Source organism: Sus scrofa, chromosome 13 (genome assembly GCF_000003025.6).
Source record: "Sus scrofa isolate TJ Tabasco breed Duroc chromosome 13, Sscrofa11.1, whole genome shotgun sequence".
Classification (NCBI taxonomy): domain Eukaryota; kingdom Metazoa; phylum Chordata; class Mammalia; order Artiodactyla; family Suidae; genus Sus; species Sus scrofa.
Window position 1 is genome coordinate 198,371,218 of NC_010455.5, and position 22,933 is coordinate 198,394,150.

At 44.3% G+C, this 22,933-nt stretch overlaps 1 protein-coding gene across 4 annotated transcripts in view; it reads right to left on the reverse strand.

Moving 5' to 3' along the window:
• RUNX1 (runt related transcription factor 1) overlaps nt 618-22,933 on the reverse strand; it is a 263,814-nt gene continuing 241,498 nt past the window's right edge. For 2 of the 4 annotated variants that reach the window (XM_021068413.1, XM_021068411.1), the window contains 2 exons: nt 11,277-11,438; nt 618-5,584 (listed from right to left, as the gene is read on the reverse strand). In XM_021068413.1, coding sequence (XP_020924072.1) covers nt 5,109-5,584; nt 11,277-11,438 — 638 coding nt within the window. In that variant the 3' untranslated portion in view covers nt 618-5,108. The remainder of the gene's footprint in view (nt 5,585-11,276; nt 11,439-22,933) is intronic. The other 2 variants (NM_001246252.1, XM_021068412.1) reach the window with 2 other exon arrangements.

Sequence of the window (22,933 nt, forward strand, 5' to 3'; positions counted from 1 at the left end):
CTGACAGAAACGGAGGCAGGTAAGGGTGACCGACCTCAGGTTGAATATGTTCCCTTTCCACTTCGTGTTTGAAAATCCCATGTCTTTTTTTTTTTTTTTTTGCTCTTTTCTAGGGCTGTACTTGCACAAGGGGGTTCCCAGGCTAGGGGTCAAATCAGAACGGCAGCTGCCAGTCTACACCACAGCCACAGCAACAGAAGATCCAAGCCGAATCTGTGACCTACCACACAGCTCACGGCAACGCTGGTTCCTTAACCTACTGGGCGAGACCAGGGATTGCACCTGCATCCTCATGGATACTAGTTGGGTTCATCACTGCTGAGCTGTAATGGAACTCCTCTTATTTATTTATTTATTTTTAACAGGCATTCATTCATGCTTCAGTGTTCCCTCATACCTGAAGAAGCAACCCCAGAGCGTGGGCTGTACCTAGGTGGTCAGGAGCGGGAGGTCCTGGGAGGGTAAAGACTTTAGCTTGCAGACTATAAGCCTGGGAGCAGCTGCCTGTTGAAGGCTGTTTTCTGTGTGTCACGGCGGGAGTCGGGGGCTGACTTCATTCAGCTTCCCAACCCAGCAGCTTAGAGAAGGCAGCTCAGAGAAAGACGAAACCAGTGTGGTAGGGTGTACGTACTTGCCAAACTGTTTATTTGCCATTCACTAGTTATAATATTGGATTTACAGAAGAAACTGCGGTACAAAGAGAGTAAGGCTCCAATGGTCCCTGGGCAGCAGCAGTCCAGCTGCCCTGCACAGGCTGGGCACGGTGAATGCTCCTGGCAGAGGGGGTGGCCACTCCGACTAGGGGCCGTGGGCCATGCATGATGGGGTGCCTGCTCTCCTGCGCTATCTAGAAACACGTTGGAGAGGGGCTTCTGGGGTGTGCTCTCATCACATATCTGGTTTAAAACTCAAGACTGGCAGCTCCCGTGCAGAGGGTGTTTGCTACATCAGTACCAGGGAGAAAGAAACCACACACCAATTTCCAGGATGCTTTGTGAACAGATCCAGTAACTGCTACACAAATAGACATGAGGCGGGGCCTCGTCAAGTATATGCATTTCCCAGTATTACTTTTTCAACAGATGTGTTATACTGTCATTTCAATTTGGAAGTTTATTTTTTTTCCATTGATTTTTATACATCCAGAATAGCACAAAGAACCAACAGTTCTCTCTCTCTCTCTTTTTGTTTTTTGCACATTCATTTCCCCAGAACAAAAAGTGAACTTCTTTAAAAAAAAATTGGAACCATGCTATTAACTCTTTACAAAAGTGAATAAAAAGTAGTTCATTTTTAAGTCTAAAATAAACAAAGTAGAAAGAAGCATTTTTTTTTTTGTCTACAGTATTTAGCAAACATAAGAAAAGGTCCTTAGAAACACACAAAAAATTGAAAAAATTATTACAGGTATTAACAATATTTTATAACGAAGCTTAAAATCTATTTACATACATAAATACAATTAACTTTGTTGATGCAACTCTTCTGGAAGGGGAAAAAAATGCCAAATGATCAGCCTCATCAATACTGATCTGGCTAAAGGGAGGGGAAAATTCCAAACAAAGAAACAGACAAACGAAAAATCCCAAACAATTGTACACTGCAGGTAAACAAAAAGGCATTTTGTTCAGAAGTAAAAAATGCTTTCTGATATCACTGTTCTACCGATTTCTCATGTATGAAAGACCCCAAACATGTCATTCCCCAGAAAACAAAAAACACCCAAACCAAAAATCTCCAGGACAGAATGTCCCAAGGAAACAGGTATTTCAAGACAGAAATCTGCAATCCTAAATTGCAGGACATTTGAGTGAAACCATTCATTTCCTTTCTAATCAGAGCATTTCTGTTTATCTGCACAGAAACCCTAGGCAGCAGAAAGACTGTCTGTTAACTCACTGATGGTAATTTGCCCAGGAAGATTTCTATTGCTGTACTCGGACAGCAAGCAGATCCCAAATGGTTGGCAATGTCTCTGTTCTGCTGGAAGAAACCCCTACACAGGAGAAAGGCTGACTCACTATGTTCCTTTCTATAAAGGGAGGAAAAGTGCAGCTTCACCTATCTGGTGTTTGGTGTGCTATCTCCTTTTACAAAGCTAGAATAAATGAGGGAAGAGGTGGGATTTGGAGGAGGGAGGGGAAGAGAGAGAGAGGGTGATATTGGGGGGCAGAGAGGGAAAGAAATACAAGTATCTGTAGATAGAAAAAAAAAAGAACTGAAATATGGGTCTATGTTGAAATTATAAACAAAGATATGAACAAGCAGTAGAGATGGCCGTAATCTTTCTTCTCCTGAACCTATGCTCCCAGATACATCCAGTTATTACCTTGTTGTCTTAAGGGTCTACTTGATAAAGGACCACCTTAATTTACTTGAAAGCAATAGAATGGAATTCCTCTGGCGGGGGGGGGTGGGGACATGTGTTAAGTATGAGACCTATCTCCAGAACAACTAAGGTTTGGCTTTTTCCTTTTTTTCTGGAAAGATTAAATACTATCTATATATGCTGGTAACGGTCTGTGAAACTCTGAATGGCCAAACCCATGGGTCTACAACAAAGTGACAAGCCCTCCTCATACATGGCTTTGAGGTGAGGATTCAATGCGAGAGGCTATCTGATTTCCCTTGTAGGCATTAGGCTGATCCTGAGTTGGAAAATCTTCAGGTACCAGAATTGAACTGAAAAAATATACATTTTTTCTCCTTCATTTTTAAACCAATATTTTGTCAGGTCAGATAAGGCGATGCGCTGAAAAGAACTTTTAAGTTCAATTTGGGGTAAATGCACTAATGGTCCTTTTCAGAAATTAAAAAAAAAAATTGAATTTACTGACATATAAGGGTAATTTTGCTGCAAAATGTAATATAGAATAAAACATGATATTGAGTGGTGGAGGGAGACTTGTGTCTAAACTGAAAATAAATATATTCTGAGTTTCTCCAAGATCTGCTTTAGCTCTTTTCTAGATAAGAATGACCTGACAACACAAACTGCTTTACTCTTTAACTCTTACCAAAGTGCTACTGCATTTGTGTAAAACAAATAATCAATATATATATATAAGAAAACTCAAAAACAAGTTGTTTTAAATAAGACCAGCTGTTTTGCTGCCTGCAGCCAAAGATCTTTCTAATTTGAATCCTTAAATTTATAAAATAAAAATCAAACACTGTTCTGAAGTCCTGCTTTCAAATACTCTTCAGAGTTGACCTGAAATCGTTTCAACTAATTTAAGAGGTACATTAAATAACAACCAGATCATTTTGAGCACGCACGTCAAAATCAGCAGTTAGTATTCATGAGTTGTACAACAACTGCATTCTGACCAAATCCTCCAATAAAAATAGTTCCATAAAATTTACAGTGACATTGGATATGTTTGAACTGTAGCCAAGGGCAGCAGTGACAGGAGTCTTTCCCGTCATGCTGATGCATGGGTAAAAGTGCACACATCCTACAGGGAAGGGTCTCAGCCTGGTGAGGGTAACGCAAAGACTGGTGGTTTAATGAGCAGCATGGGATGGGGTCCTGCATGGGTAGGACAATGTTCTCCCACATGGCTCCACTGAGGCACACAGAGGGGATGTGGCTTTTTCAGGGCTGCTTCTGGGCCCACCCTATGAAAACTGAGCTGGAGACCTTTGGCTATCAAAGGCATCCCGTTTAGTCCCTTTCACTCCCAGCCTTGGGGGACGGCCACAAGTTTTGTTCTGCAGCAGTGGACAGGTATTGTATCACAGAGGAATATTTTCTTGGAGCTATACAAAGTCTGAACTCTGAATTCAGATGATCTCCTTCCCACCTCAGAATTGAACAGTTAAGGAACCCCTAAATTCATTCATTCCATTTCCATGTGGATACTGCTCCTCCTTACTTCGGATTTGTTTTGCTACAAAGCATGTCTGACATTATCAAGGGGCCATGGAGTGAACAAAACCCCCAGGCAGAAAATAAATCCTCTCCAGAGGTGCGATCATTGGCATTTACCTGAAACTTCTGGAACCGAATTTGACCTTCTCTGAAGGAGGGAGTCAGACATGAGACCCTTTGTTGAGCTTGGCAGAAAATTCCATAGTTCAGATCTTTGGAGTGACCCTCAGTATCTAAAAAGCCTACTAAAAAAAATTGCTGCATTAGCTACCAACTCGTTTGATTAACATTAAAGGGAGTTTAATGTAAACAATATTTAGATAACCAAGTGATCACATTACCCATTTTTTTTTTAACCTTCTTCAATGTGATACAATTAACTTTGGCTATTATCAAAAACAAAAAATGTAGTACTTGATATTTTTCCTCTTAATATAAGTACATTTAAATAATAAAAAAGTATCAACACATTAAGTAAGTGTCTAAACATCAAGATACATAAATATCTAGGGATTCCTTGTGGGAATACAGTAGTTGAAAATGACCCAAAGCTGTAGTTGTTTCTCAAAAAACAACTACACAAAAGTCCAAAAGAAAAGTTAAATAAAACTTACAGAAAAAGGAATCATATTTCTTTCATCTGTCAAAGCAAGAAAGAAGCAAGCTCAAATTTATATATATATATATATATAAAAATAAAACCACCCCAAATGCAAATATGCATTTTGCAATTTATAAGGTGCTGGAAGAAAAAATTAAAAATATGAATTAGATGCCAAACAGGATGAGTTGCATCCCCCGTCCCCCCTCCCCGAAAAAAAACCAAAACCCCCAATTCCATACTCTTTGGAATAAACAACTTGGTTAAAAAGTCAAGGGTATAAAATCTTTCTTTTATTCACAGCATTGCTAAATCAGAAGCATTCACAGTTTCCCTCTGGGAATCTTCCTGTTTGCCATACAACGTGTCCACGGGTGATGAAGAGGACACCCTCAAGTTGCGTCAGGTTTGAAAAATCTGAGATGGGCCAAGAGCAACTGTGAACTGCACGGACTTCGGAAGCACAGGCTGCCCGGAGGCTCCCAGCCCGGAAGTGAGATCACAGATCACGTTCACTGCGAGGCGCTCCCCGGGCCGGTGGCCTGGCCCACGTGGTTCTGCAGAACTCGAGGCTGGGCCGTGAGTCGGCGCTTCCGGGAGGACGCGCGGCGCGCGGCGGGTGCGTGCGCAGCCTCAGTAGGGCCGCCATACGGCCTCTTCGAGACGCGCGGCAGGCGCCATGTTGGTGGGGGAGTTGCTGTGGCTGCCCTCAGCCTCCACCACGTCGCTCTGGTTTGGGAGGCTGGGGTTGAGCAGTGCCGAGCCGGTGGAGGCGTTGGTGCAGGGCGGCAAGATGCGCGGCGGCGAGCGTTCGCCGCCTACCATGGAGAACTGGTAGGAGCCAGCTGACGCGCCGTAGTAGAGGTGGTAGGACGGCGAGCTGGCCTGGAACGGGCCGCCCTGTGCCTGCGACGAGCCGGGGTAGGGCGGTGGCAGGTACGTGTGATAGCGCGTGGCCGAGCTCATGGCCGACATGCCGATGCCGATGCCCGACGTGACGGGCGTCGGGGAGTAGGTGAAGGCGCCGGGGTAGTGCATGCGGGGGTCAGAGATGGAGGGCAGCGCGGGGAACTGGCGCGGGTCGCCAAAGGCCGTCAGGTCAGGTGCACCTGTGGGTGAGCGAGAAAATATCCTGAGCTGGCGATTCAGGGAAGCCACGCCTCCTACTCCGCCGGCCCGCCCACAGGAGTACCCAGGATGGACTGCTGCTTGCTGCCCAGGGAGCTGGTATGAGAGAACGGTAACATACAGCCTCGTGCAACCCGATATGGTGTGTGATATAATACAGTGCAGAAATAACATGCGTGATAGAGATATAATATTGGTGTAACTTCGAATTTGGCAAACCCACCTGCCAAGTCCACCTGCTAGCAATTTTCCTATGGCCCACAAGCTAAGAATGAGTTTTACTTTTCTTAAAATGGTTGCAAAAAGCAAAAAAAAGATTTCCTGACGTGAAAATGATATGGAATTTAAATATCGATGTCCATAAAGTTTTATTGGAAAGAGCCTCACTCATTCTTTTACGTATTATCTGTGACTGCTTTTGAGGTATCACTGCAGAGTTGAGTGGTCATGGTAGAGATTGGAGGGCCAGAAGGGCTCAGAAAGCCTAAAATATTTAGTATCTGGCCCTTTGCAGAAAAGAGCTTACCAGCTTTCTCTATGATCAATATATTAATATGTTAATATTAATGTAAAATTTAATTTTTAACAATATATAAGACGTATACAACACCTGAATTACTAATATAATGGATGCATTCATTGATTAATATCAGAATATATGCATAATATGTTGTCATAATGATAGTAATATATAATAATATAATACTATATATAATATTTAGGTTGAATCATAGGAAATTGCCATTTCTGTAGGCCTGGAATAGCTAAAAATTGGCAGTTTCCTATGATTGAACCCAACGCATGCCCTAGCAGTGACCACCACATCACTCTTTTCTTCCTTATATCTATCTTCAGATCACTCCCACATCTTTAGAAATAGGATAGCCTTGATTTCACAGGGTTTTCTCTAATATATATTTCACTGATTTGTTAACAGGAGTGGCTCCAGGACCTTGATTGGTCTACTCTGTTTTTGTACATGTTGAAATTTTACCAGGAATGGCAAAACTTTGTCTATAAAACACATTGTTTTAGGATTATGGCATTTACAGTTTCACAGACCAGATTGACTTTGGCTGTCTTTTGTTGCGTCTTTCTACAGTTTTCTTAACCACGGGCTGCCAAAGTCCTGGGGGGTTTGGGTGCCAGGATGGGTTTCCTGTGTCCTGTAGATCAGTTTCCTGACAGTGGCACTACTGGTATTTGGGGCCAGACTTGCTGCGGCAGTGGGGGGGGGCTGTCCAGTGCATTGTGGGATGTTTGGCAGCATCCTTGGCCTTTGCCCACCAGATGTCAGTAGTGCCCTCACTCCCCCCATTGTGACAACCAACAAGGTCTCCAGACTTTCCAGCTGTCCTGGTGGTAGGGGTGAGGGGAGCAAAAATACCCCCACTGAGACCTACCACTGTGGATGTAGGATGGTGTCCTGGGGTAGTTTCTGTTCCTTAGAATTAATTATTCATTAAATGACCAGGCCAGGACTATAGTCTTTACGTCAGCAACAAAACAACAGAGACAAGAATTGAATGTTTTAAAATTTATAAGTTCTCAAATCAACATAGAAAATAACTCCAAGCTCAGGATGGCATGTGGCCTGTGTCCTTTTGTGTATAGGCCCACAGAGAAACTTGATGGAGCCAAGAGCTAGCTCTGAAAGGAAAGCTACCGGGTGAATTAATCTCTTTTTGGAAGGCATCGGCTGTTGATCAACTTCCTCATATTTCAAGTCTGTTATTCCAGCAGGGAGAGCTAGTGTTCTCTCTCTCTCTGTCTCTCTCTCATCTCTCCTCTCTCCCTCCCTCTCCTCAGCCTTCCTTCCCTCCAAATGAACTCCTCTGTAAATTTGGGGTGCATGTGATGAGGGGATATACTCCTCATCAAAAAGGTAATTAAAGTTTACAGAAACAACCGAAGTCTGCGGCAGATCTCTCCACTAATGAGGAAACCAGGAGTCTGACTTTCAAACAAACACTCCTGTTAATCTTTTCAAAGCGAGTCAGACATGTGGGTAGGGGAAAAAGTTGTAAACTGACAGTGGTTCTAGGGCCGCCCTTCCACGGACACTCTCTAGCTCATCCTGAAGCCAGGCCGCACCTCATTCCACAGGGTTCGTCCCTGCCCACTGGGGCCATCTGTGAGCAAGCCCCTGTCACTTGTTTTTGCTCACACAGAGAGCCGTGACATGCTTGAGAGTTAACAGGAAGCTTTACTCCATTTTTCCAGTTAAGATTTCTATAGTCCAGGGAGAAGCCGAGGTAGGAGGAAAAGCATTAGGCAAACACAATTTGTTGTCATCTGATGCAATATTCCGGACACAAATAAATGACTCCACCCATTATTCCTCTTGCTTCATTTGCCCTGAGACAAAAAGGTGAATCCACTGGAAAATGAATGAAAGGTCACCCTGTTTCATGACGGTGTCTGGACATGCTCTGCCAGTCTGTTCCAACCACTACATGGTAACCTGGTGATGGCAGCAAGTTACTGGAATCCTCAGTGAGTCCGTGGTTTGTCACGGACATAAGTAATGGAATGATGTGACAGTCTCAGCTGTCAGGGGAAAATAGCTCTTTCACTTGTGGGCACAGTATCTGTAAGATCTTAGATGTTGCCTGTGATTCTTCTTCTGTCTGCACTGTACCAATGCCACACTACAAAAGACCATCCATTTGGTCTAATTATCCTTTATATATATATTTTGATAACAGAATAGCTTCGGCCCTCTAGATAGGCTCAGACTCAATATACCTATTCACCTATTTGTTTTCATTTTTATGTCCAATTGGATTCCCCCTACCAAGCCCCACCAATCACGCACAGTTCACCCACCCTGCCTTAGCTCGTTTGTCCTTTTGGCTGGCTTGGTGCCCCCTTACTCAGTGGTAGTGTTGGCAGAGATGGGGACCCCTCATATTCCCAGGGAGCTTTTAAAAAGTAGGAAATCTGGGGATTAGGCGGTTCAGGCATTTTAGTTGGGATTGTTTCCCTACCGATGGGGCTAAATATTTGCCATGGCAGCTCAAGTCTTCCTTCTGCAGCTCGATGTGGATGAAAGCAGACCCACTCTGGGCCCCTCCCACTGCCCCCAAAGGATTAAACAGCCTGAGCAGATAATGGCTGCCTTAAAAGGATCTTTTGCATGACTCAGATTAATGCATGCTGTCTGTCGCCCAGGTTGGCAGCTAAACATTATTTAAAAAGAAAAAAAGAAAAGAAAACCTCCAGATGACAACTCTTTTCAGACAAGGTGTGGAGTCTGTCTACAAAGGGAAGAGAAAGAGACAGAGCACAGGTCCCTCCTGCAAAAGGAAGCCCAGGTGGGGCTGGGGGGTGGATTCAGGGAAAGCTGGCTCAGAGCTGTGCAGGCTCTCAAAGCTGGCCGCCAGGCAGCCACTTTTCTTTTAAGTATCCCAACCCCCTCCTGCCCCCAGGCGGATGACAACACTTTTCAGGCCTGGGCTCCAGGCTTGGTTTCTCAGAGGGAGAGCTGCCAAGTTGAAGAGCAGTCTCCCATGCTGTTCTCTGCCACCGGTGAAAGCACCTCTGGAATTCTCCCAGGCCCACCCTCCAAGACAGCGCAGGGTCATGCTTGGGTGCTGAAATGGGTCGCCTTGGTTTTTATCTATTTCACACCCTCATGCTATAAAACGCCTTTCTATTACTCCCTGGCTAACTGAAGTCCAGACTATTCCCAAGTGTAGCTGTGAGAGGTGATTTGAGAGTGCACATGCAACGTCCCTGTGGAAAGAGAAGCCCCCCTTACATCTGAACTGGTCAGTTGGAGCAGCTAGAGTTCTTGGATTTAAGGTGCCCACTGTCTTGGGTGCAGACCAACTCAAAAGACTTCCACAATAAATTCGAAGGGACACACACACAGCAGGGACATTTCCAAGGAAAAGAGTAATTGCTTCAGAGGTAGACCATTGCCAATGGGCAGAGCAGCACCACCAAGAAGAAGAATCAATACGAGATGACAAACGCCTTTGGAATCAGACCAGTCCTGAGGGAACAAAGCTTCTAAAACAACAAGCTAAATGGACTTCATTAATTCCTATCCTGTCCCTTAACTCCTTGGCCCAGCAGGTGCCATGAAATTCTTGGCATCCATGGCTGAAAATAACATGGAAACTGGGCAACTAAGTTGACTTTCCTGTTTCACTACAGTGCAAAAGTATATGTGAAGGCAGTTCTCAAGTCGGGGGCAGTGTTAGTCCTCAGGATGCTTGGCAATGCCAGATGATTTTTGGTTGTCATGACGGGGGCGTGTTCCTGGCATCTAGAGGCCACAGACATTGATGAAGGTCCAGCAGTGTACAGGACTGCCCCCTACAGTAAAGAATGATCTGGCCAGTGGTGCTGCTGTTGAGAAGCTGAGAGGTATTCTCTGACTCTCTCAGAAGCTAAAGCATTTGGTGAAATCTCAAGTAATCACAGTTGTGCACAAAACACAATGTGGCTCAACACTTAAGTGGCAGACATGGTGCCTTTGCCCCCTTGCCCGCCCCCTAATCTGCTATAATCTGATGCCAAGAGCTGAAAAGCAAAAACAGCCACCCTCCCCCAACCTACAAGCAGTGTGTTTGCCGGTTTCCTAATGCTGAAGTTCTCTGAAGTATTTTCACTTTGGTCCAGCTCCAGTTTCAAAGCCCCAAACAGGGAGTTGCTTCTTTTGCTTTCAACAAAGGAATTTTTCTGTGTAACTCTGATTTCCCTGCCCACAAGCAAAGGTGAATGCTAAGCCCAAAGGTCTCATAGGTTAAATGACTAATATTTAATGAGCTCGTATTAACAACAATTATATGCCAACCAAGACACCTGAGCTTTCCAGTCTGTTCCTCTAACCTGTTATGAGCAGCTCTTCTTTGAGGTGTCCCATCGGGATAGATCTGCTTCCTTTCCACACGTAGCCCAGCAGGCTGTTCACATGACTTCTAACAGCTCTCCACCATCCAAGTTCTAGAAGCTCACTGCTTTGGCTTTTTGTATTTTTGTCTTTTTTTAGGGCCATACCCATGGCATGTGGAAGTTTCCAGGCTAGGGGTCGAATTGGAGCTACAGCTGCCAGCCTACGCCACAGCCATAGCCACCCCAGATCCCAGCCACATCTTCGACCTACACCACAGCTCACAGCAACACCAGATCCTTAACCCATGGAGGGAGGCCAGGGATCGAACCCATATCCTCATGGATGCTAGTCAGGTTCATTACAACTGAGCCACTTGACAGGAACTCACATTTTGTATTATTGACCCTTGAGGTGCCACCCTCACCTGCCAAATGTAAGCACCCCCAAAATGCCTGAGGAATCCACTTTTTCCAAGCCACTTCTACTTCCACATCCATAACCTCTGTCTCTGGGTGTCAAGGAAAATCAGCACGTGGGTCTGAGACTGTGACAGACAGCTCTGTCTTTAGACCATATTGTATCCAATTAAAAATGACTGCTTCTCCCTTCATGCACCTCCTGTGGTCTCCAGAACCTTCCACTGCAGCTGGACTTGGAAGAGTGTGTTTTCTTTTTTTTTCTTTTTTTGGCTACGGGATACAGCGGCTTGAGGTGGAATCTCAGTTGCCAGACCAAGGACTGAACCCAGGCAGCAGTAGTGAAATGCCGAGTCCTAACCACTAGACCACTGGGCAACTCCCCAAAGAGTGTGTTTTCAAGCAGCTTACTTGAGAGTCGACTGGAAAGCTCTGCAGAGAGGGTTGTCATGCCGCTGGCCCGTCCAGGCGAGATGGGAGTTGCTGGGTGGACAGAAGGAGAGGCAATGGATCCCAGGTATTGGTAGGACTGATCGTAGGACCATGGTGGGGATGGCTGGATCTGCCTTGTGTCTGCAGAGAGTCAGGGAAGTCAGTTATATGTAGAGGGAGGCAAGATTTAAAACAGTAAACTCTTTTAATTAAAAACCGGCTACTTTCTTTCCTTTTTCTGCTGCACCTGTGGCATATGGAAGTTCCCAGGCCGGCGGTTGAATCCGAGCTGCAGCTGTGGCAATGACAGATCATTAACCCCCTGTGCCATAGCAGGAACTCCAAAAACCAGCTATTTTTGTTTAAATCTGACACATGTCTGTGGCCTGTTTACCAGTGTTAAATCTGCCTACTTAAGTCCAAGTATTTGCTTTTGATGATTTTTTTTCCCAAAATGATACTGAAATATAGGGGTTTGTTTTGATTCTTAAAGATTGTCCTCTGATGGCTGTTCCTCCCAAAGGCTTTATTTAGTCATACTAATCATGATGCGAGCAGCTGATTATGCTTTCCAGGTAGAAGTGTTAATGTTCAAACTGGCGACCTACAGCAGGTGTTGACCGCCCAACTTCAGCTTTACCAGTAATTACAGCTATGATTATCAGGTGACCACCTGTCTCTCCCGGTAAGCAAAAAAGAACGCAGGCGTTTTTGTACCTTTGGCAAAAAAAAATTCCATGGCTTTTAAATATTTTCTATTCAGGTTAACTCTCTCCCAAGGATAACTGAAAAGAAAGTCTGGCTGGGAAACTGGCCACGAAGCCTGATGACTAGCTCACGAGCCCGGCTGTGCAGAGCTGGCTCTAGAAACCCGTACTAACAGAGGTGTCTTGCATTTTTTCAAGACCTGAAGTTTGCAACTTTCAAAAGGCAGAATGTTGAGCAAGTTATTTTATAGATTGCTATTAAAAGACACCTGGGATAGAGAAGAGACAAAAGTCTGACTTCAGAAGATTTAGGTAGAAAGGATTTTGTAAATTTGACTCCAGAATTCATAGGAGTCTTATGTTTTCAAAAGCATCGTACTGTTTACAGATGAAAAGGAGGAGGAAAAAACCCACCCCTCTATTCTTAGGCAAAATATGTAAGAAAATTTAAAATGATCACTGTCCCACCATGAGATAGTTTTGTTAATGTTTATCTTGTTTTTGTTTTCTTTTAAGTTTTTGTTAATGTTAATCTTAGGATTAAACATTCATTTTCTTTGTGTCCCACCTTCTTTGTGGACAAAGGTGACAGCAAACTACACTAACTCCCAAGGGTCTTCCTAGCCAGGGCTTCATGATGCTGGGAGTGAAGATAGAGCACAGCTTCTTAGGAAAATACCAGGTGTAAGTTTTGTGTGTGTCGTGACATGAACAAGTGAGTTATTCTGACTTGTTATACCTCTGCTCCCTCTGGGGCTCTTGACTTCCAGCGGCTACCTTTTGCCTAGCCTCTGATCTCTTGGAAGTTGTCGCAGTGGAGAACACAATCAGGCATTTGATAAACCATCTTCCTTCTTATTCTTCCCCTGACAGCCCTCTCCCTGGTTTCTCTCATACTCATCTCTTTGTTTTCTTTAAAATAACTGACTTTTAATTTTGAAAAACCTGGGGGAAATATTTTTAACTTAGAATCCTTGAGATCTAATATTAAAGAAAGGTCTTCACTTCCTTCTGAATTTTAGACAATTTGAGGGGTGGCAAGGAATAAAGAGCTGGCCCATTCTGGACTCGGTGAAAAATAAGTGTTCAACTACAGAGATCCTGCATTATCCTACAGCTAACTGTTTCCAATAACTGAAAGCAAATTGAAATAGCAGATTCTTCAATATTGCCACATTGCTACAAGTATTTTGTGCCAAGAGAAAATAAAAAATCATATACTCAGATGTTTACTATGAAACATGTATATGTCCTGGATATACATATTTACTGAGTCTATAGTACTCAAATATTTTAATCATTTAAAAAGCAAACAAAAGAAGTTTTATAATTGTCATAAAGCCCTCTGGGTGTGAATTGCAGTACAGTAATTCATGCCTTGTTGTGTAGACAGGCCAGCACCCCTAGCCCCATGTCTAAAACCACAGTAAGCATAAAGTATTATGCCATGATTCATGCTCTGTCATGTTTTACTGTAGTGAAAAAGTTGTGCTAGGCTTTTCTAAACTCATAATTAAACCATGCAAACGTTGCATAATGTTTCACAGCCTTTTAAAAATATGCTTTGGTAAAATGATCTTTATGATTAAAGTCCAGGTTCTATGACTTTTTTTTTTTAACACAGGGTTTTAAATTCCAGCATCTTCTTACTCCACCCCACAACTCAGCCTTTTGGTGCTAGAGGGGTGACAGCACTAAAAACCCGGCTGTCCTCCTTTAAGCAGTTTTTCCTGTCTGTGACCACAGTGAACTGTCCTTGGCTTCATTGGCAGAGGTGCGCCGGAAGGTGGTGATGGCAAGCTTCTCACATTGGGGTTTTGGGTGTTTTCTTCTAATACATGGATTATTCATTTTTTTTAAAGGGCTATTGACATGGTATATGCTGAGTTTACTCTTAATTTACTATTCTTGCTGTGATGGGGCCAACGTGAGCACATGAAGGAAAGTATGGAAGTTACAGAGCTGTGGGCCTCCCAAGCACCGGACTGACAAGGAGAAGTGGCCTTTGGCCTCTCTGCGTGGTGACCCTGGTGCACTTAACTTACACTCTCTTTGCCCCTTGCAGTGGTGACCGTGCAGGATCTTAATTCAAATGGGTTCCAAACAGTATTCTCTGCTTAGCTTGTATGTCAAACAGAATTAAGGAAGAATCAGTGGCTGAGGTAAAGAATGGTGCTTGCAAAAATATGCGTATTTGGGAAAGAGGGAGTAGGGCAGAGATGAGATGGGGGCTGTCAAGGTAAAAAGCCATAGGCTGAGGAAAAGAACCACTGTCAGTCATTCTTCAGAAGAGGGCTGTTTGTTCTTGAAGGGACTGCCTTTTATAGATCAATCCACCAAAAAGAACAAGTTTATTGAAAATTACCCTGTGCCAGGCATGTGCAAACAGCCCAGGGAATAAGATCAGTAAGGCCCCTGCCCCACTGGAACTTAAGAGTCTGATATTGGTGAAGATCCCAGGACTGTACAATGCTTGGAATGGCTTTTTTTTTTCTGTTGCATTAATCGTCATGTTGAGAGTTACTTCATTCAGTCACTCTTAGACTCATGAAGTTATTCAGGTCCTCATTTATTCATGTTGCCAAAGAACATTTTTGCCTTATTAGGGCCACTGTTTTGGGAACTCAGTAGTGAGAGGATTATAGTCCTTGGCTTCCAGAGTTATAGCTGGTGGGGGACCTATGGGCTGTATCCAGGTGAACAACTGAATTACCTGCCTAACTGAACTTGTGAACAACTGTTCTCATGTTAAGAGATAAGAACCCTAGTGGTGTTTATTACATTCTATGTTCTGCCTCTGAGAGGAGCAGATAAGGGAAAGGCCCTAATTTAAGTGGTAGATTTCAGTTTGAATTTTGCCTTCATCATAAACTAGCTATACGACCTTGGGCAAGTCACTTATTTCCTCTGATACACAGTTTTCCTATTTCAAAGGGTAATAGAGATAAGTGAAATAAGCTATATGTAAAGCAGGTATCACAGTTTTTGGCCACATCAAATGCTCAGTAAGTCTAATTTTTATAATTATATTACTAAAAAGGAGAAGAAATTCATGCCAAGGAACTTATCTTTATTGGTAAGGCCATACACACCGCCTCCAGGATGAGACTTGGGTAACACTGTGCTAGTCACCGAGAAAAAGGTCTGACACCCAGGGTCTTCAGCACTGGGAAGGAACTGGACTGAGGTGGTGAAGGGGCAAGAAAACTTGAGGTGAGGATGGAGAAGGCACAGGTCCAATCTCAACCGGTTCATGTTTCCATTAAAAAACAACAACTAGATTAGAAAATTTTAATTTGAGCCTTCCTGCATCTTTTGTTCCAGGTACATAATATTTTGATATAGCTGCTTTATTGAGGCTATTTTAATCTTTTTGATCCATCAAGTAATAGAATAGTCCCCTTCCCCTGAAATAGTGATCCCCCCCTATTCCATTGGAAATGAAGAAGAGGGGAAGTTACAGATGGGGGAGATCGAGGCTAGTAGTGAGCTCAGAGATATCTTCATATCTCACTTGATAACTTAGTAGAGTGCTTTGGTCTTTTGGTATAGAGTATAAAATGTCTCCAAAGTAAAAAATGACCCTGTCAGAGAATTCATGTCAAATTATTCTGCTGTTTCTAATTCCAGCTCTGAAATGTCAAGATCTTAGTTTTTGTTTTTTTGTTCTTTTTTTGATTTTTAGGGCCACACCCTAAACATATAAGGAAGTTCCACACATATGAAAGTTCCCAGGCTAGGGGTCAAATAAGAGCAACAGCTGCCGGCCTATGCCACAGCCACAGCAACTTGGGATCTGAGCTGCATCCACAACCTACACCACAGCTCATGGCAATGCTGGATCCCTTTCCCACTAAGGCCAGGAATCGAACCTGCATCCTCATGAATACTATTTAGATTTGTTTCTGCTGAGCCACGATGGGAATTCTTTAAATGTTAAGATCTTAGGAGTCATCACTCCCATCTTTACAACAAGAAAAAAACAAACGAACAACTAAGCAGACTGATAATTCACAACTAGTGTGAGAGTAAGAAACTCCTGTGGGGCTGCAGTCTTATGTGTGTGTGTATGGGGGTTAAATGGGGCACTTTTGTGGGGTTTTCGTTTAGGAACTGCTCCAGCTCCTCATCCATTATTATATTCTAGTATAATAGCAGTGGGTTGCAGCTTAAGGAACTGCAAGACAGACTATTTAAGGGAGAGTTCTTAGGGAAGTCCGAAGACAGAAACAGAAAATGAAAAAACCAAGGACATTAGAAGAATTTGAAGCCTCTGGTAAGTACAGCTGTAGCAAACATTAAACACAGCCCAAGCCCTAGCTAGAGGAACATAAAATATCATATCAGAGGCCTGTTACCTCAGTTCCTGTTACCTGATTCATTACATCCAGCTTTCAAACAGAAATAAGGCATGACAGAGGCAAGAAAAAACAATTTGAAGAGAAAAAACAAGCATCAGAACCAGACTCAGATATGACAAATTTTGGAGTTATCAGGGCAGGGAATTTAACTAATATATTAAGGGCACTAATGGTAAAAGAAGACAGCTTTCAAGAACAGATGGGCAATGTAAGTAGGGAGACGGAAATACTAAGACTCAAAAGGAAATTCTAGAAATGAAAAACACTATAACAGAAATGAGAAGTGCCTTAGATAGGCTCATCAACAGACTGGTCATGGCTAAGGAAAGAATCAGTAAACTATGAAAGAATTTCAATGAAATTGAAAGTATGTCAGTATCAACTTACCAGGTAAAGAGAAAAAAAACACAAAAGTCAGAACGTCCACAAACTTTGGGACAATTTCAAAAGGTGTAATTAATATATGTGTAGCAGAAATGCCAGAATAAGAATACACAGCAGAGTAGAAGAAATATTTGAAGTATTAATAGCTACACATTTGCCAGAATTAATGACAGATACCAAAGCACAGATCCAGGAAGCTCAGGCAAGACTAAGGAAGATAAATACCAAATAATCTACATATAGGCGTATCAAATTGAAACTGCAGAAAACCCAAAGACAAAGTGAAAACCCTGAAAGAAACCAGAAAGGAAAGGTGGGGAGAGACACCTTACCTAGAGAGGAGCAATGATAAGAATTACTGTGGACTTCTCTTTTGAAACCATGCAAGCAAAAATAGAGTGTAGTAAATAAAGTGTTGAAAGAAAAAAAGCTACCAACCTGGAATTCTGTATTCAGCAATATTATCCTCCAAAGGAGAAATAAAATAATTCTTTGACCGACAAAAACTGAGCTAATTTATCCAGCAGACCTGCCCTGTAGGAAATGTTAAAAAAAAAAAAAAAAAGTTCTTCAGGGAATAGGAACAACTATAGGTCGGAAACTTGGATCTAGATGAAGAAAGGAAGCACATCATAAAATAAATGAAGTAAAGTTAATCTTTCCTGTTCTTTATTGGTCCAAAATGTAACTGTCTGAAGTGATAATGTATTGGGTAGTTTTAAAATAGGAGTATGTGAAATGAATGGCAGCAGTGACAGAAATGGGAAAGAAGTGGTCTCTAGTTACATGATGGTGACTTAACATTAGTTAAACATGTCTTTTCAAACTCAAGGACAACCACTAAGATACTTTTTAAGTATAATTGATATGCTAAGAGGAGATAAAATGGAATGGAATCACATAAAATGCTCAATTAAAACTAGAGAAGGCAGAAAAAAAGAACAGGTGCAACAAATTTAGAACAGATACGTAGTAGATATGAATCCAGCTACATCAACAAACCCTTTAAATATGAATGCTGTAGGAGTTCCCATCATGGCGCAGTGGTTAACAAATCTGACTGGGAACCATGAGGTTGCGGGTTCGATCCCTGGCTTTGCTCAGTGGGTTCAGGATCCGGCAGTGCTGTGAGCTGTGGTGTAGGTGGCAGATGCGGCTCAGATCCCACGTGGCTCTGGCGTAGGCTGGCGGCTACAGCTCCGATTCGACCCCTAGCCTGGGAACCTCCATATGCCGCAGGAAGTGGCCCTAGAAAAGGCAAAAAGACAAAAATAAATAAATATGAATGGTTTAATAAATGCACCAACTAAAAGTTGTCAGTATATTAAAAAACAAGACTCAACTGTCAAACTGCTTTAAATGTAGTCTCAGAAGTAGAGAGAGACAGACTGGGCTAAGAGTAATCAACAGAAAGCCAGAGCAGCTGTATTAATTTTACACAAAATCGACTTCAGACGAAGGAAAGATTTCAGGGATAAAGAAGGGAATTACATGATGGAAAAGCTCATGTCTAAGACACAAAAATCCTTAACATATATGTATCTAACAAGAGAGTGTCCAAAAACATGAGGCACGATCTGACGGGACTTCCGAGAGAAAGAGAAAAATACACTTCTAGCTGAAGACTTCACAACCCTCTCAGTGACTGCTCCATCAAGCAGGCAGAAAATCAGGGCATGGTTGATCTGAACAGCGCTACCAACTGACTTGATCTAATGAGCATCTTTGGAAAATTCCATCCAGCAACAGCAGAATACACATTCTTCTCAAGCTCACAGGAAACCTTCACTAAAACAGACCACAAAACACACCTCAAATTTAAAATAACATAAGTCATCCCAAATATATTCTCAGTCCACATGAATTTCAGCTAAAAAAAAAACCAATAACGGGAAGATAGCTGGAAAGTACCCAAATATTTGGAGCTTCTCACACTTCTAAATAACTTGTGGGTCAAATAAGCATCAAGAGAAATTAAAATGTACTTTAAACTAAATGAAAATCCAACATCACAATTTGTGGGATGCTGTAGAAACAGTGCTTAGAAGGACATTTATAGCATCCGGTGCATATTAGAAAAGAAGAACAATCCAGAATCAATAAGTTTCCACCTTAGGAAATGAAAGGGGAAAAAAAGAGCAAAATAAACCTAAAGCAAGCAAGAAAAATAAGAGTAGAAATCAGAGAAATTGAGTACAAGAAAGTGGCAGGAACTGCACGAAACTAAAAGCTGCTCGTTGTAAAGTTTAAAACGTCCTACTCTGTTCTCATGTCTCCCAGGCCAGAGGAAGGGCAGCGATGCCTCCTGATCCCCCCTTGACACTTATCTCTGTGGGGCTTTTTAACGCCCCCCTCAAAACCTGGGTCCCCAGTAACAGCTCACATGTCCTGGGATACCATGTCTCAGCCTAGGGCCAGAGAAGGTTGACAGGGCCTTTTCCTTGGCTGTTTGGCTGATACCTTCAAAGACCTGGTCTTTCAGTTACCTTTCAGAGCCATTTAAAAACCAAGACAGGACAGTTAAGTATGCTATGGGGCCTTAGTGTCTATTTTTAAAAGACCAAACCTGTGTGGTGAACATAGAAACCCTCAGGGCAGCACTGTTTTTTTCCCTAGAGGATTTTCCCCCTTTTCAGCTTGGAAGACAGCAGGGCAGTTCCCAGGGTGCCCTCCAAGTTCACCTCAGTCATGGGCAGCTGGTGTAATGCCCTTTTGGATGGCTCAGAGCTCACAACAGGATGTGACTCAGGACTCAGAGATGTGAGTCAGTTTCCAGGGTGATGTGTCAGGGCGAGCCCCGGTGGTGGCTGGCATCTCCCTGTCTGGGACCCCTGAAGACAGATCTGGGCTCCCCCTGTGAACAAAAGGGCTGTCCCCGGAACTGTGGGATATCAGCTTTCATGGCCCTGGGGCCTGGAAATTCGCTGCTATGAAAGAGGCCTTTCCCTCCAAGTCCCACTGTCCAGCTGAAGCGCCGTTTCCTCCGCCGGGGCAGTGCAAGTGTAACACAGCACCGCAAGCGGGCGTCCTTGTCACCTGCAAGTGTGCCCAGGTAGCAGACACTGGGTTAGCCTGGGGTTGCTATCAGTGAAATCCCCTGATAACGTGAGGCAGTTCCCACCAGCTCTGGATCCTGGAAAAAGAAGTTGGGAAAGAGCTCTGAGACCTGCCAACCGTTTGTCTCCTGCTGGCTGCAGACATCTTGGTTACTCATGTACAGCTAAGATGCATTCATTGTTCCAGCAATTACTTTGAAGGGAAGCATCCAGCACCAAGCTGGGGCAGAGACCTGCCTGCAGATGCAGTGTTTCAGGGTTTTGAGGGATCCTGTCCTTGGAGCTGACTGGAGGGCCTGCGAGGTGGCAGACTGCCTGCGGGAGGGCAGCGGAACTGTGGCCACGACCCTACCACTCAATGCCTTGGGGACCACATTCTGTGCCCCATGGAGGGAGGTTTTGTGGCTTTGCAGTCAGGTTGCTGGCAGTCCGGAATGCGGAATGCTGGTTCTTACCGTCAGACAGCTGCCTCCAGCCCCGGTGCTCACCACCAGGCCTTTGCTCTCTAACCTCTGTTTCCTCATCTCTAAAAATGGGGGTAACGAGACTCACCTGCCTTACAGGTGTGAGCGTTAATTACTGTTTGTGGCACAGCTTTGAGAGCCACAGATGAAAGGCGCTCTATAAACGCTAAGAGCTCTTCCTCATTAGAGTTGCCAGACAGTTCCCAGGGGAAACAGTCCAACCCTCGCCACGAGGCCTCTCCCCCTCGGCCAGAGCAGTCTGAGCTGTGTCTGGAAAAAGGCTCTAGACTCAGGCACAGTTGTCTCTGAGGCAGGGTTTGGGAGTAAGTCACTGGCTTCTAGAAAAGACGGGGTTTGGATAACACCTCCGATTCTCTGCCAGCAGTGTCTCCCTAAATCGGAGGAAAGTGGCCCTTGGTTCACATGGGTCCAGGGCCAAGCAGGCACCTTCTGGTCTCTGCTCTGTCCTCCCTTGCAGACAGATTACTTTCCTGGACTTTATTATTATTAGCTTTTTTTTTTTTTTTGCCTTTTTTTGCTATTTCTTGGGCCGCTCCCGCGGCATATGGAGGTTCCCAGGCTAGGGGTTGAATCAGAGCTGTAGCCACCGGCCTACGCCAGAGCCACAGCAATGCAGGATCCGAGCCGAGTCTGCAACCTACACCACAGCTCATGGCACCGCCGGATCGTTAACCCACTAAGCAAGGGCAGGGACCGAACCCGCAACTCATGGTTCCTAGTCGGATTCGTTAACCACTGCGCCACGACGGGAACTCCAGCTTCTTTTTTTTTTTTTTTTTTTTTCCCTAAGGGCTGCACTGGTAGCATGTGGAAGGAAGTTTCCAGGCTAGGGGTCGAATTGGAGCTGTAGCACCTGGCCTGTGCCACAGCCACAGCAGCGTGAGATCTGTGCTGCACTTGTGACCTACACCACATTTCAGGGCAACGCCAGATTCATAACCCATTGAGTGAGGCCAGGGATCGAACCTGCATCCTCATGGATACTACTTGGATTTGTTTCTGCTGCGCCACAACGGGAATTCCTACTTCCCTGGACTTCTTTTTTAAGATAGACATCTGTTGCGGGCAACATACCAGTAAAAATTTTTCTCACCCTCACTTTCTGAACCTCTGCACCCAATATATGCTTTTCAGGCCTGAACTGATTGTAAAGACAGGCTGGGTAGGGAGTTCCTGTTGTGGCACAGCAGAAACGAATCCAACCAGGAACCATGAGGTTGCGGGTTTGACACCTGGCCTTGCTCAGTGGATTAAGGATCTGGCATTGCTGTGAGCTGTGGTGTAGGTTGCAGATGCGGCTCGAATCTGGTGTTGCTGTGGCTCTGGCATAGGCCAGCAGCTACAGCTCTGATGAGACCCCTAGCCTGGGAACCTCCACATGCTGGGGAGGCCCTGAAAAGACAAAAAAAAAAAAAAAAAAAAAAAAAAAATGACGGGCTGGGTAAATTCCTGTAAGGCCAGGCCATCATGTGGCATGTTCAGGTTTTTCCACTAACACCCTGCTAATTTCTGCCCATTCGTCCGTTTCTGTCTCCAACAAAAATCTCAAAGTATGGAGGATACAGATGTCCCTCTGCTCTCAAGGACTCATTCTCCAGCCCTCTCCTTTGTCCTCTTTACCGGTTCTTGAAAGGGATGAGCCGGAGATAGCCTGTCGAGGGCTGGGAAGTCTCAGGCGGCTTCCAGCGTGGGACCAAGTCCCCCTCCCCAGCTCGAAAATGAGGACCCTCGTTCACAGGAGCCGAATTACAGACCCCTCAGAGTGGGAAGCTATAAGTGGAGAGGCACAGCACCCTCAGGACTGCCCCCAGCTAAAGAAACTGAATTTTATGAAGGAACATTCCACTGAGGGCAGCACATGCTATAAAGAGGACTCTGCAGGTTTGAGAGTCTTTGCTCCAGGCCCTGGGGTGTGAGGCTGTCAGAGCCAAGCAGTCCAGAGTGGCTGCAGGAGGGACTTCCCGGGCGGGGGTGGGGGTGGGGGGGGGGAAGCGCAGCAGCCACCTCTCCCACTAAGTAGATTGAGTAACAGCCGTCCCTTGGCAGATCCTATCAAGTAACATGGCCAGGGCTTTGCCAGGGTCCTTGAACTGCCTCAAGGTGGCAGCAGGCAAAGGAAAAGGGAGTGATGTTATGTTGGGATCTCAGGGAGGGTCCTAAGGTGGCTGCCCCGCCCCTGAGCCCGTGACATTGGAGGAGGGTTCTCCTAAGGCTGGTGCAGGGGATCTGGTGCACACCTGGTACCTGGGAGGCCCCACTCTGCAGCCTGGTTTCCTTTGAGGCCACCCCATCCAGCTCTGTGCTAAACTTTTCACTTTAGCACTTTTGAGGTTTTATAAAAAGAACTTTGACAAGTTTTATTATTATCTTGAAATTTACTTATTTGTTGTAAAGTCGTGATACACATCTATTCTGCCATACTTTCTTGCTCTGGGCTGTAGCCTGCCCACAAATTTTAGGATGGTTCAAAGCCCAGCCTCTGTGTCTTGTACTCCCATGTAACACGGGCCCTATTGCCTCCCTATTGGATTTTACAGCAGTTGCTCTCATTTTAAGCAGTGAATTCCAAAACATGGCATTCTGTAAAACCGGAAGAACTCATAAGGAAAAAGAGGGTGCAATAAACACAGTCCAGAAAGTGCT